The sequence below is a fragment of the Lolium perenne genome, chromosome 7, assembly GCF_019359855.2.
Source record: "Lolium perenne isolate Kyuss_39 chromosome 7, Kyuss_2.0, whole genome shotgun sequence".
Taxonomy (NCBI): domain Eukaryota; kingdom Viridiplantae; phylum Streptophyta; class Magnoliopsida; order Poales; family Poaceae; genus Lolium; species Lolium perenne.
The window spans coordinates 35,701,752-35,714,750 of NC_067250.2; the positions used below are offsets into that span (position 1 = coordinate 35,701,752).

A 12,999-nucleotide genomic window follows, 5' to 3' on the forward strand; every position below is an offset into this window, starting at 1 on the left:
CAAATAATTTGGGTGTTTACAACAAAAGTCGCTAGCTATTTTAACAAAAAATGCAACGTATTACAACAAAATAAAAAAATGATTTTGTGTTTACATACAATTTCAGCACTAATCATTATATGTACCACACATACATTTACAACAAACTATCAATATATTTACAATAATAATTAATAAAAAAATACTTTTTTTATTTGGGTGTTTATAATAATAGTCAGTTTTCCATACAACAAATAAGTAACATATTTACAACAATAGTTAATAACAAAAGTCATGCCATGTGGAGAGGTAGATAACATACTTACAACAAAAATCCACCAACTATTTGTACAAAAGTCAGAAATGATTAAAACAAATATATATATGTTTACAAACACTACAAAGTGGTCAAGCAAAAATTAATTTGGTACATATTAAATTACAACAAAAAACACCAACTATCTTTACAAAAATTCACACACAAAGACAACAAAAATCGGGCCAAACGTTGAGTGCTAGGCCAGCAATTGGTCTCTATGTGTGTTAAGTGCTGGACCGGCGAACCGTTCATGGGCCATGCGGGCAAACAGATGATGGGCCAGCAAACGAGCGAGTCGCGGCCCAGGAGCGGAAACCAGAAGGACGCGCTCGCGAGCGAGGCACGACCGATCTCCCGCACACGCGATCGGTCGGCCGATATAGAGAGTTTTCCCACAAGAAATGCCGAGACCGAGTAAACGCGACACTTGCCTACGTACGCATGTATACCGAGAGACCGAGTAAACAAATCGATGTGTTCAAAACAAGAGTAAACAAACCAAATTCTCTTCGGGCATCTGCTCCATGGACCAATGCCCAATTCATCGGGAAAGGTTTTAACGTCCGACAGGAAAACATACGAAAGAACCAAAGCCCAATCCTTCCGATAAACCTTGTCACATATATGGATCAAACTCGTGCGGGCCTATATCCTTTTGCCCATGATCTAGTAATTCGTATTTCCAACTAAGATATCCATCGACGCTGCCCTTGTACTCGCGTCCCTCGGCCGTGGCGTGCCGGCGCTTGGCCACCCTGTCGATGACGGCGTCCACAGCGACGTCGAACGCGTCCTTGAACGTCACGCCCTTCGCCATCGGGTCCCTGTACATCACTCTCGGTATAAGCCGAATCACCTCCTCCCGCATTCGCGCCACCTTCGTCGCCGGTATCTTCCTCAGCACCTCCTCGATGCTAACGTTGCGCTTGGCCACATCACCCTGGGGGATGAACACCGAGTACCTCCTGTAGTCCCTGGGAAGGTACCACGTGTACTGGGTGTAGGCGGAGATCGGGTGGAAGAAGACCGGGATACAGCCGGCGAGGATGGCGTCGAATGTGGACTTGCGGGTGAAGGAGTCGCCGCGCGGCTCGACGCAGAACTCAGCGCTTTCCAGTAGCCGCATGATCCGATCCGGCGAGCTGTGGTACGACATGGCGCCGAACATTGCGCAACTGCTCGACTTGCCGCACTGCTCTATGATCTGCGCGCGCACCGTCGTATTGCCGGGGCGTGGCCCGCCGGCGAAGCCCCAGAGCGACCTGCGCTCTAGCCGGCGCATGCGGTCCTGCCAGCGGAGTACGTCGGCGTCGGAAGAAGGGTGGAAGTGCGACGCGTATGGCACAGCGAATTCGTTGCCCTGCCACGGGCTGGCCTCGTTGTTGAGAACCGTCGTGTTGCGGATGGCAGGGTACGTCATGAAGGCATTGCCCCAGCCGCCGTCTTCACCGCGGACGAAGTCCCAGGTGCCCCGTCCGGCGACCAGGAAGTGGTCGTAGCCTCACATGGCGCGCCACTGGGGCTGCCGCACAAGCCAGTCCGCCAAGTCCCGCGACAGGGCGTCGCGGTCCGAGACGTTGCTCTTCCACATGTTCAGTGACACATCAAACCCGGGGTAGAAGGGCACGTACACGGCGGCGGCGGTTGAGGGGTCGGCGGTGAGACACTCGTACCGCCTCATCCGAGCGTGGTAGATTAACGCCAGCATGTACTGGTCAGTGTCGTAGGATCCCTTCTCCGGCAGGGATTCACCGGGCGGGAGCTGCGCACCGAACCCGTCGTTTACCATGAGCTTGCAGATGTCGTCGGAGACCGAGAACCCACGGCAGTGGCTGACGAGGTCGGCGTTGAACCGTGGCGGTAGGTCGTACATGTAGATGTACCGGCCGACGCACCGATCCCGGGCGAAGCGGAAGGACGGAAGGGAGAAGGCCGAGGGCTTGAGGAGAAGGGACGCCATATTGCCTTGCATGGTGGAGACGAAGTAGATTATCAGGGCCCAGAATACGATCGAGAGCACCGTGAGGCAGAATATCCGCGGTGGCCGGAGCAAGCTTCCGACACCGCTGCCTCCGCCAACAGAGTGCTTGCCATTAGCGGCATCCATCTCCATGCTCAGTGCGGTGCTGGGCTTCATTGATTGTGTAGTATCACAGTACGTGTGGGCATGAATGAGCGCAGCTCCACACGCTATGACGCTGAGATGTCCACGCTAGGAGTAGTACTACGTAGTACTTTTGTGAAGTTGACTGCATTAATGGTAGATCAGCTTTGGACTCCCCCCCCCCCCGCGACTAGAAAGACAACCTCATAGGTTTATTTTCTGAAAATGGACTTCATTAACGGTAGATGAGCTTAGGATTCTGCGCCTGCATATGCGTGCCATTTTGTGAAGTTGACTTCATTGATGGTGGTGAGAGGCCCAAATGAGAGTACTAAAAAAACTGATTAAGCCATGCTCTGATAATGAGCTAACTAAGCAATGGTTGGATCAGATCATCGTACTCCCTCCGTTCACAGTTACCGTGCATTCTAGGTTCAGTTAAACAAAAGTTTATAAAATTTGACTAAAAATATAAAAAATATTGATATCTTTTTTGATAAAGGGTGTTTTATTACTCGAAGTTTTAAGCAATATAAGATGCACACAACTGTTTAATTAAGAATCTAGAATCCAACTAAAAAGGAGTACACAAAGATCAAAAGTAAAAAAAAGTCACCCATGTTATGCAGCCACCCATGTTGGGAAATAAACTCTTTGACCGTATTCTTCAACCGTGTAGCCGTGTAGGCACCTCCATAAAAAGATCTTGGCCCTTTAAACGTTGAAGTGGCGACCATAAACGGAGCATAGCGGTATACCTAGAAATAACCTGCATAATAGAACACTTTTTATCATTGAAAACCTTGTCATTTCTACATAGCCAAAACGCAATCGCTCCCACTCGGATAATCATTTTCTACCTGAAATCCACCCCACTTAGTCAATTGCCAAAAACGTTAGCAATACTACGGGGTGGATACATGGTAGATCCTATCTGAATGATTGATCATATAGATCTAGTAACTCGATAATTGAAAAAGGGTTTTTTTATTGTCTCTTCTTCATGACAGAACACACATTTCTTACAATCTGTCAGTTGCGTTTTGCAAGGTATAAAATTAGTACTATTAGAATCATCTTGAAATGTATTTTTATATTATATAAATTTGAGCTATGTATGTTGATATTTTTTTATTAATGTTTTAGTTAAACATTTGAAATTTCAATTTTAACTAATGCCAAAACGTTGGGTAAATAAAGGCGGAGAGAGTACTTATCTGCTTCAGTGTTTGAAATGTGAGAACCAAAACTGATTAACTTATTCTGTAAAGAAATATTGAAGGTGATTCGTGCGAGACGTCCATCTCCTCGGTGATCATCACTTCCTAGTCCCTTGAACCCGAGGTGCATGGCGTACACGACACTCCTCTCCAAGTTCACACATGCATGTATGATGCTTTTTCCCTTATTTAATTTGCATTGGGCGTTTAGCTAAAATTAAACTCTATCAAGTTTAATTAAAATACAAAAACCATTAATCATAATATCAAATTCATATCTATATATACATAATAATAATATACTAATAATAAAGAGATAATTGTTTTCATCGCTTGGTTTCGTCCGCTATCTAAACTGCAACTGAAGTTGATAGTAGTTACCCACCTATGCCATCCATAATACAGAGAGGATTGTTTCCATTTGTTTGGTTTCGTCTTTCATCTAAATTACCGCCGAAGTTGATAGAAAATACCCACCTACACAACCCATAATTTCAAAAATAACATACATAATTGTTTCCATTTTGATTCATTTCCTACATTGTATGTCCACGACTATGATTGATGGCTCACGCTTAAGCATCTCCCTGGAATCCAAGTTCTACACGGGACCCGACAACCTGAGCCGGAGCCCGGGACAAAAAGCAACTACACCCGAAAGAAAAAAACAAAAACAAAAACATAACAAATAGTAATACATTATAGAGATACATGAGCAATTGTCTCCAGCAAGTACCTAGTATTTTTTTTCCACCACATGTATTTTTTTTACAAGAGACGGCATCCCGAGCCGGAAAGCAACTCCACCCAAAACAAATATAAAAACAAAAACTAAAGCATGTCTCCAAAACAAAATCTAAACGGACTGTCCCAAATTCCAATCCTAATCCAACTCTATTTTTTTTATGACAATTGATACCACATACATTTAAAATAGAAAATTGTACATGGTAGAGATACATGAGCAGTTGTCTCGAGTACAAAATAAAGTCTATACGAAAATCTTTGATGTCTTCAAATTCTTTCTTCTTCCATGACATAAATCTTATACATTTCTGAAAGCGGTCGAAAGAATACCAAACCACTAACCTGCAAATACCAATGAATGTTCTCGCATAATTTTAATTTGAGCCGCAATGCAAAGGCTACGTGCACACGTGCAACCATTAGATTATTTTTTAAAAAAGAAATACGGTAGGGAAAGCCCTACAGTGATTTTTTTGAAATAATAAGAACCCAAATTTGTGTCTCTAGATACTTGAATCAGGGTAGCTAGGTTGTACATCCACTTCCCTAACTAAATGAGTTAGGCTCACTAGCTTCTTTGCAACCATTAGAGTAATCAATTAACATCAGTAAGAGTATCAACATAGTATGCCAGGACACAATGGGGATGTGAGAGTATGAATCACCATTGTCAAAGATGTAGAAGCCGGGACAAAAATTGCAAGGACAATCATCATCTCCGCAACCATGAGAAACTATTCAAAATAGATCTAATGAAACAGGATCTGAAAGTCCATACGTAGAAAATTGTATTCTTCCAACACCATCATTAGCCTGGAGAAGGAGATCTTTATATGGAGCGAAGATCTAGAGATCACTTCATTAAGATAGGTACCAAATAGAAAATGACTACCAAATCTTTAAGATACTACTTTTAGTAAAAACTTTATACATGAATTGGGTTCCCCATTTCTCTCGACGCCAACGACCCGACGAAAGGGAAACCAATCTACGGAGAAGGAGGTGAAGGCCGCGCTAGGTTTAGAAGGTGCCGACGGTTCTGTTACGAACAAAGAGTAGCCCTTTTGCCTCTCCAAATCCAACTTTAAATTAGATCGGAAACGTGCATATCCATACGACCATATTATAAGTAAATTCGGGAGTTCGGATGATCGTGTTAGGGCATCTCCAACGGTCGACGCATTTTGGACGTCCAAAATGTCCGTTTGTGTCTGTTTGCGTCGGTCCGCAGATGCCATGCGGTCCTGCGCGACCGTTTGCATTGGGGGTATCCTAGCGGTGCAGACGCATTTCTTTTAGCGGAGACAACGTCAAGGTCATTAATGGCGGTTTAACGTCCCGTCGAGACCTGCGCCGGCGATTACCGATTCCCGCGCGACGACGGTCTTCCCGCGCTTGCCCAACACATTGGCAAGTTTCGCCGACATTTCGCGCGCAAGAAACGACCCGTGGCAACGTTGTTCCCCACCCAGCCGTGGGTATATGTTGGACACCGGCGGGGGTGACGGGCACACCTCAAGCTAAACCCTAGCATCCATCCATGGCCGAGCACAACCTTAGTTGGGATCAGGTGTTCAGATGTGCGGCGAAGCCCACCTGGAGGAGGACGAGCAGCTAGTCACCTATGCGTCTCAGGCCGAGCAGCTGGACCTGGAGGCGGCACAGGCAGAGGTTGCGGAGGCGGCAGAGCGCGCGCAAGGGCGTGGTCGCCTTGCGGCGGCCAGGGCGGAAATCGCCGACGCCAGGGCGGAGCTCGCCGAGGCCAGGGCGGCGCTCGCAGAGGCGCGGGTGGCGATGGCGGCCTCTCCCGCGACCGTCGTCATCCACGACACCACCGACGACGACGACATCGTACCTAGCCGCTTCGAGTGCGCCGGTGACCAACAGGTTCTGCTCGCGTCCTTCGAGACCCTAGCTGGGGACGCATGCGCCGTCAGGCTTGGGCAGTGGAGGAGGAAGCCCACGGCTATGCCGTCGCTATGGCTTGGGGGACATCTGTTCCGACCTGGATTCGCTCCAGCGGAGGGGTCCTTCTCCCGCGCGGTCGAGCAGAAGAACCGGGAGCTAGCGGACGCCATCGCCGCAGGGACGAAGCGATGGCGGAGGCGGCTAGGGACAGGGCCCACTACCACGCCCATATGGCGGCGTTGTAGGCGGCAGACGCGGAGGCGGCCCAGGCGGAGGAGGCGGCGGCGGTGGAGGCGGCCTCCTCTCTGGCTAGGAGAGTCCCGTGGGAGTCTTCTCTGGCCGAGACCCTCGAACGCCGCAGGCGGCAGGACGAGGTGTCCCATGTGCGGCGTGCGCGGCGCGCGGAGTGCGTGAAGCGCTCGCGCTTCTACGACGACGCTGGCCCCTCCGGTAGCCAGTAGTAGGCAGTGCGACTGCAAGTAACCCTTGCCGTGGTAGGCCGCGCGACGACGAGTAGGTACGACCGTTGTAGTTTTAGGTTAACTCGACTAACCATCTCTATAAAGATGGTCCTTTTGCCAATCAATAGTAATAAAGAAATATTTTGATTATCTAGTCACTGCCTACCGGGCCCGGATTTAACCAACGCGGTCACTTTCTGCGACTATGCAGCGTCCATGGAGACGCAAATCTAGCACATGTTTGGGGCAAATCCTATACACCGACCAGGTCGGTCCCTACCGCGTACAGACACCCTCGCGCTGTATGGGCCGGTCGGCTTGATCGCCTCTTTTTTCTGTTTTCTGTTTCTCTTTCTTTCTTTTCTTTTCTTTTTTCTTTTCATTTCCTTTTTTATTTTCTGTTCCTTTTTGTTTCTTTTTTTTGTTTTGTTTCTTTTTTGTTTATATTTATTTTTGTTCAAATTTGAAAATATTTCAAATTCAGAAAAATTTCAAAATTGAAAACTGTTCAAAATTTAAAAAATGTTCAAATTTTAAAAACGTTCAAATTTTAAAACCGTTTAATACAAAAAATGTTCAAATCTGAAATCCGTTCAAATTTGAAAAATGTTCAAATACAAAAAATTGTTCAAATTTGAAATCCGTTCAAATTTGGAAAATGTTCAAATACAAAAATGTTCAAATTATAAAATTGTTCAAATTTGAAATCCGTTCAAATATATAAAGCGTTCAAATTTGGAAAAATGTTCAAATTCGAAAAAATGTTCAAATTTCGAAAAAAAAATTAAAATCTGAACATTTTTAAAATTTCCAAAATTTCGAATCTGAACAGATTTTGAAAATTTGTTCTCGGAAATATATTTTTTAAAAGTTATATATTAAAAAATAAAAGTATTAACAAAAAAGAAACAACAAAAAAAAACGTACCTACTACTAATGGGCCGCGGCCCAACCAACCGGCCTGGTCGGTGGGGTGTGCGGTGGCCCGTACACACCGACCAGGTCGGTGTACAGCACTCCCCCATGTTTGGTCCAAGTTTGCATCGCCGCGGATGCATCGAACACGTTGCCGTCCCTCCGCTGGAGAAAGGCCCAAACACATTTTCCGAACGCAAACAGTCATCCTCGGCCCCTCGCCGCTAAGAAACGCAGACCTCATCGCGGCTGAAAGTAAAGCACAGAAAGTCGCAAACAAAGTAGTCTATCTACTACGCTCGCCCCGTCGGAGATGCCTTTATGTTCGGGGCTCTCCGCGCGCGATGATGAGTTTCCGCTGCAGGGACGCCAGCCGCACGCGCCGCCCAGCTCGCGTGCCATATGGCTTCTACTGCAAGGACACCACCGATCTCGCGATCCGATGAGCCGTGGATGCCGGCGGGCTCTCAGCCCGATCAGCAGCACTCAGTGATCACCACGTGTGACTGCAATGCCTCAATTTTGTTTTGCTAATTCGTCTGTGATCGGCAATACCTTGAACCCAAGGTGAAGAATCCTCTATATGCAGGGATGCGAGTCCAAGAACCATACGAACCAAGTTTCGTCTCCTCGCCTGAGCAACGCCGAAGTTTTTTTTTTTTTTTTTTTGCGACTGAAGTATCCTGTTTTTTGTCTCAGCAAATTACATCGGGCTGCTTGAGGAGACCACGCGAGACTGTCTAACCATCATCTAGCTAATTTCGCAATTCGCCATAAATCAGATTTTTTGTATACTAGAATTCGTAAATGTGTCCTGCAAGTAGTTTAGGAGATGATCGTGCGGCCCTAGTCAACTCTTCTACGCATGTCAACATTACGGCCGCACACACTCTCTTCTATTGGTCGGTTTTGGTCTGACCTACTAACATATGTTTTTTGCATTTTATACTTTCTCCGTTAGTACATAGATATCTTAGATTTTTCTAAATTTAGATGCATCCATACACTAAGTGGTCGGAGGTAGTAATACTTTATTGTAATCTCAAAACTTATATTTAACTAATTTTACATTATCACGTTACTAATTAAGAAAATCATTGTAAAAATAAGGACAAGAAAATTCTACATTGAAAATATATTCAGCTTGTAACAAAACAGTTGTTCGTGTATATTGTAAATGTTCCTGTTTTGATTAATAGTTCTCGCATCGGCTTTTGATACTACGTATAAGTTTTACTAAAAAATGTTTCGTGGGTTCAAAAGAAGTATTTCTCGCTAGTTTGAAATAATATTCTCAAGTTCAAGAAAATATTCGCCGATTTGGAAAATAATATATCATCAAAAAAGAATAGAAAATAAGGAAAAAGGTGAAAGACAAAAAAAAGCGCAAATAGTTCAATGCCGTATTACCGTTAGCGGCGGTTCACCAAGGGGGTCGCTTCTTGGTATAATACTGTGAGGATGCGCGGCCGGCCGTCTGCCCGCGGTCTCTCTCCTCCCCAACCCTCCCATTCCTCTCCCTCAGCCTCTTTCGGATTCGTGTGCTGAGCCCCTGACCGATTCCGACTTCCACTCTAGCTCGGATCCAATGCGGCTCTCAAGTAACCCCCGCCGTTACCAGAGCTGCGACCGTGCTAAGCTCAGCATCGACCCCAGTCCCCAAATTAATCGCTTCACCTCACGCGCGTCGCCGCCCATCGCCGTTCCCGTTCTGCCGTCGCGTCAACCCTGTCGGCAGTCTTGACCACCAGTAAGCTTTTTCCCATTCACTGATTGGATTAATCCCACTGCATTCAACAAATTTTGGGTATGCCGGTGCACACTCTGGCACGCCATCTAGATCGACCCCTCTCCCCATCTCGCCTTCACAAACACACTCACACTAATCTTCTGATTATGCCCGAATTCATAGGTAGTAATGCACTGAAACATAACAAAAGTGCCCTTCTGTTTCATGGCGTTGCTAGAACTTTAGCTAGTTTATGGACTGATTTTTATTATCTGGTCACGAGGGATAGTAGAACCCAGAAACGGCATTGAACAAAAATGACGACTTTATGGACTGATTCTTCTTATCTGGTGACTCTGGTCATGAGTGATAGTAGAACATAGAAACACTCTTGTGAAGTTTATTTACATGTGTTCCGGCCTTCCAGGTTCATGCACCCGATATATTTACACTTAACCTGGCATCATTTTTCTGCAGAATCAAAATGGACAGCCATCTAACACGCACACGTAAAAGACCGAGGCGCTGCTATCACGAACCAGTCATTAAGAAAACCAGAGCAAAGGTTCATCTTGCGGACCTTTCTGAGGATCTTCTGTCTGTGGTTCTTTCAAAATTACCGATAAAGGACGCAGTGAGAACTGGTCTTCTGTCAAGTAAATGGAGGCACATGTGGAGGGGTTGCTCCAAACTGAAATTTGATGGTATCACTGTGTGTGGCAGCGGTGTGTTTGGGCGACAAGAGTACACTCAGAAATTCATCTACAATGTTAATGCAGTGATGCGGCAGCAGCAGTGCATGGTTGTTGAAGAACTGGTGATCAGATTTGGATTCGACATCAAGCTAGTGGATCATGTGAATACTTGGGTGGATTTTGCTGTATCATCACGGACAAAGAGTCTTGCCCTTGATTTAGCGCCAGCCAAATTCCGTGCTGATCAGTACAGATTTCCTGTCGAGCTTTTAGATGACGCAAGCCTATATCGGCTTCGTCATCTGCAACTTAGCTTTGCTTCATTTGAACTACCCTGTCAATTCAGCGGTTTCCCGAATCTGAGAACACTTGATTTGCACATGTTACGTGTCACTCGGAAGGATCTTCAAGATACGCTGTTAAATTGTGTTAATCTTGAGTGGTTCAGTATGGTTAGATGTCATTTGAATGATGAGCTGACAGTAGCTCGGCCATTATCAAAGCTACTATACTTGCGTATTGTGCACTGCAAGATAACCAAGATAGTACTCAATGCGGTGAAACTTGAAACGTTCATCTTCTATGGTCGTCTGTATCCAGTTGACCTTGGGGGTGCTCCAGAACTGAAACACGCAGATCTTGATTTCTATTCATCTGTACCTCTTGAGCATGCTCTGACTGTACTTCCCAAAGTGCTTTCAAGTGTTCAAGATCTGACATTGCGTGCTCTTATTCCACTTAAGGTTGCTTTCTCACACTTGCATCAGTATCTAAGTTGTTTCGTCAGTTTTCTCTCTCCTGTTATGACCATTTATTATCTACTTTTCAGATGCCCTTGCTGATGGAAACCCCATACAAGTTTTCCCAGTTGAAACATTTGGATTTATGGCTGATTCTAGAGCATAAAGAAGCTGGCAACATTCTTTCATTGGCCTCCTTTTTGAGGGCTGCTCCTTACCTTGAAAAGCTAGAGATGCATGTAAGTATCCCACCACTTATCTTTGCTACAATTGTATTCAGTAGTGAACCATGAATTATGCCTCTCATCATATTTCCTCTCGAACTTTTGCAGTTTAGCGTTTTTGATTTCGCACACCGGGTCTCACATCCTATCAAGATCCTTCCAAGGTGTCCACATAACTATCTGAAGAGCCTGCACATTACTGGATTTTCGGGAACAACATCACAACTTGAACTTCTAGTGCACACCGTTGAAAATGCCCATGCCCTAGAGTTCTTGACAATTAAAGGAGCTGACATAGTTGGTCGTGATCTAGATCGCGAAGGGAAAATAAGATTTGTTTCCCAATTTCAAAAACTAGAGAGAAGATACCTTCATGGAATAATTTCACCAAATGTGAAACTGTGTATTATTTAAATATGATCATTTACTGACTCTTGTTTACATTCTGGTGTTTGTGTCCTTCATGGGATAATTCCACCAAATGTGAAGCTGTGTATTATTACTTAACTAGATCATTTACTGACACTTGTTTATGTGTCCTGTGTACTTCCTTGTATAGTTTCACCAAATGCGAAGCTGTGTATTACTTATACCATTTTACCGACTCTTGTTTACGCCATGCATTTCCTGTATGTAATGTTTGTAGTAGATTATGTTATCGTTCATCTCCTGCATGTATTAAATTGTGTCCGTTCTTGATTCACAATATATTTGTTGCAAACTAATTTCTCTCATGGCTTGAACAACTTGGACACGGCCTTTCAGAGATGGAAAACTAGGCAGCAAAACATTCTATGATTTTGCGCTAATGCAATATTGTACTATATCAGTTATCCAGAACATCAACTGGGTTCAAATATAGGATACTCCAAAAAGAGATGAATTATCCAGAACATCAACTGGGTTGAAATCAAGGATACTCCAAAAAGAATCACAAGAAAGTATCTAATTTTCTAAGAATCAGTAGGCATCAGCCATCACCTATCCTCATGGTAGCCAAGGACGATGCAACAGCAGCTGCAGCCGCTCCAGATGCTCTTGGGCATTATTGATCTCCTGAATGAGCCAATTGGCCTGACGCACCTTGTTCTCTAGAACTCCTGGATCGATAATGTCGTTCTGAACTCGCCCGTTGTAGAGGATAGCACTGATGTCGAGAGCAGCTCCCAATGGAACATCGCGTGCGATGCAGATCCTGACCCCCTCCGTGTCTGAGGCGGCGGCGACCGCCTCACGCGCGTCGTCGCATGTCCTGATGGTTAGCATCAGGTACTCTGAAGCAGGAGGCTGGGAGGCCGACGGCGAAGCAGGGACTCTGAAGCACGACTCTGAAGCTGGACTCTCAAGCACGGGCGTAGAGGTTGGCGGCGTCGGCGTCGGCGTCGGCGTCGGGTGAAGGTTGAGCTCTTTCTGCAATTCCTGCAAGAATTCAGCCGCGGCCTCTGCATTTTTGACTCTGTTAATTTCGTCGATTTCATCTGCTCGGTCGGAGGGGACATCGCCGGTATGGGGAGGGGGGTCTTCGTGGCCGACGACGGAAGAGATGTTCCCGGCCTCATGGACGGGAACACCATGTTCGGCCCGGGCGTGAAGAGCCGAGCCGCCGCCCTCTTCACGAGCAGCGCGCCGCCGCGGATGGAGCTGGTGGTCGAAGAGGGCGCCCTGGCAGAAGTCCCCATCTCCTTCCCAGTGGTCGGCGGCGCTGCGGGCTCTTTCCTTTTGGCCAGCGAGGGAGGGTACGGCCAAGACGCGATCGCCGCCGCCGTCAGCGGCAGTAGCACGGCGAGGCGGGGCAAGAGACCGCTCCGCCTCCTTGAGCGCCTTGGCGAGTTGCCTCGGGTACCGCCGACCCTTGCGGGTGTGCGTCAGACGTCGGTCGCGCTGCGCCGTTACTCTTCGTAGAGCCGCCCGCCTCAAAGAGCTGTAGCCGGCGAACCCTGGGCCGCGGCCCCTGCCGT

At 46.3% G+C, this 12,999-nt stretch overlaps 3 protein-coding genes across 3 annotated transcripts; 1 reads left to right on the forward strand and 2 right to left on the reverse strand.

Annotated features, from left to right (window-relative positions):
- Positions 1-914: 914 nt before the first annotated feature.
- On the reverse strand, positions 915-1,718 carry LOC127313463 (xyloglucan galactosyltransferase KATAMARI1 homolog). The gene has a single exon (XM_071823429.1). It carries the CDS (start codon positions 1,716-1,718, stop codon positions 915-917), a length of 804 nt encoding a protein of 267 aa, XP_071679530.1.
- An 81-nt stretch (positions 1,719-1,799) lies between these two features.
- On the reverse strand, positions 1,800-2,435 carry LOC139833225 (xyloglucan galactosyltransferase KATAMARI1 homolog). Its single transcript, XM_071823430.1, has one exon. The coding sequence runs from the start codon at positions 2,433-2,435 to the stop codon at positions 1,800-1,802; it is 636 nt and encodes a 211-aa protein (XP_071679531.1).
- A 6,682-nt stretch (positions 2,436-9,117) lies between these two features.
- Positions 9,118-11,706, forward strand: LOC127317824 (putative FBD-associated F-box protein At1g61330). The gene is made up of 4 exons (XM_051348415.2): positions 9,118-9,403; positions 9,860-10,820; positions 10,907-11,056; positions 11,150-11,706. The coding sequence occupies exons 2-4, from the start codon at positions 9,867-9,869 to the stop codon at positions 11,453-11,455; spliced, it is 1,410 nt and encodes a 469-aa protein (XP_051204375.1). The 5' UTR covers positions 9,118-9,403; positions 9,860-9,866; the 3' UTR covers positions 11,456-11,706.
- Positions 11,707-12,999: the final 1,293 nt, after the last annotated feature.

What these genes read in the sequence shown, in the direction of transcription:
- LOC127313463 (XM_071823429.1), bottom strand. Translation starts at nt 1,718, where the DNA reads ATGACGTACCCTGCCATCCGCAACACGACGGTTCTCAACAACGAGGCC.
- LOC127317824 (XM_051348415.2), top strand. Translation starts at nt 9,867, where the DNA reads ATGGACAGCCATCTAACACGCACACGTAAAAGACCGAGGCGCTGCTAT. An exon ending in GTGCTCTTATTCCACTTAAG is followed by an intron (nt 10,821 to 10,906) that starts GTTGCTTTCTCA and finishes TCTACTTTTCAG; the next exon opens with ATGCCCTTGCTGATGGAAAC. An exon ending in TTGAAAAGCTAGAGATGCAT is followed by an intron (nt 11,057 to 11,149) that starts GTAAGTATCCCA and finishes GAACTTTTGCAG; the next exon opens with TTTAGCGTTTTTGATTTCGC.
- LOC139833225 (XM_071823430.1), bottom strand. Translation starts at nt 2,435, where the DNA reads ATGAAGCCCAGCACCGCACTGAGCATGGAGATGGATGCCGCTAATGGC.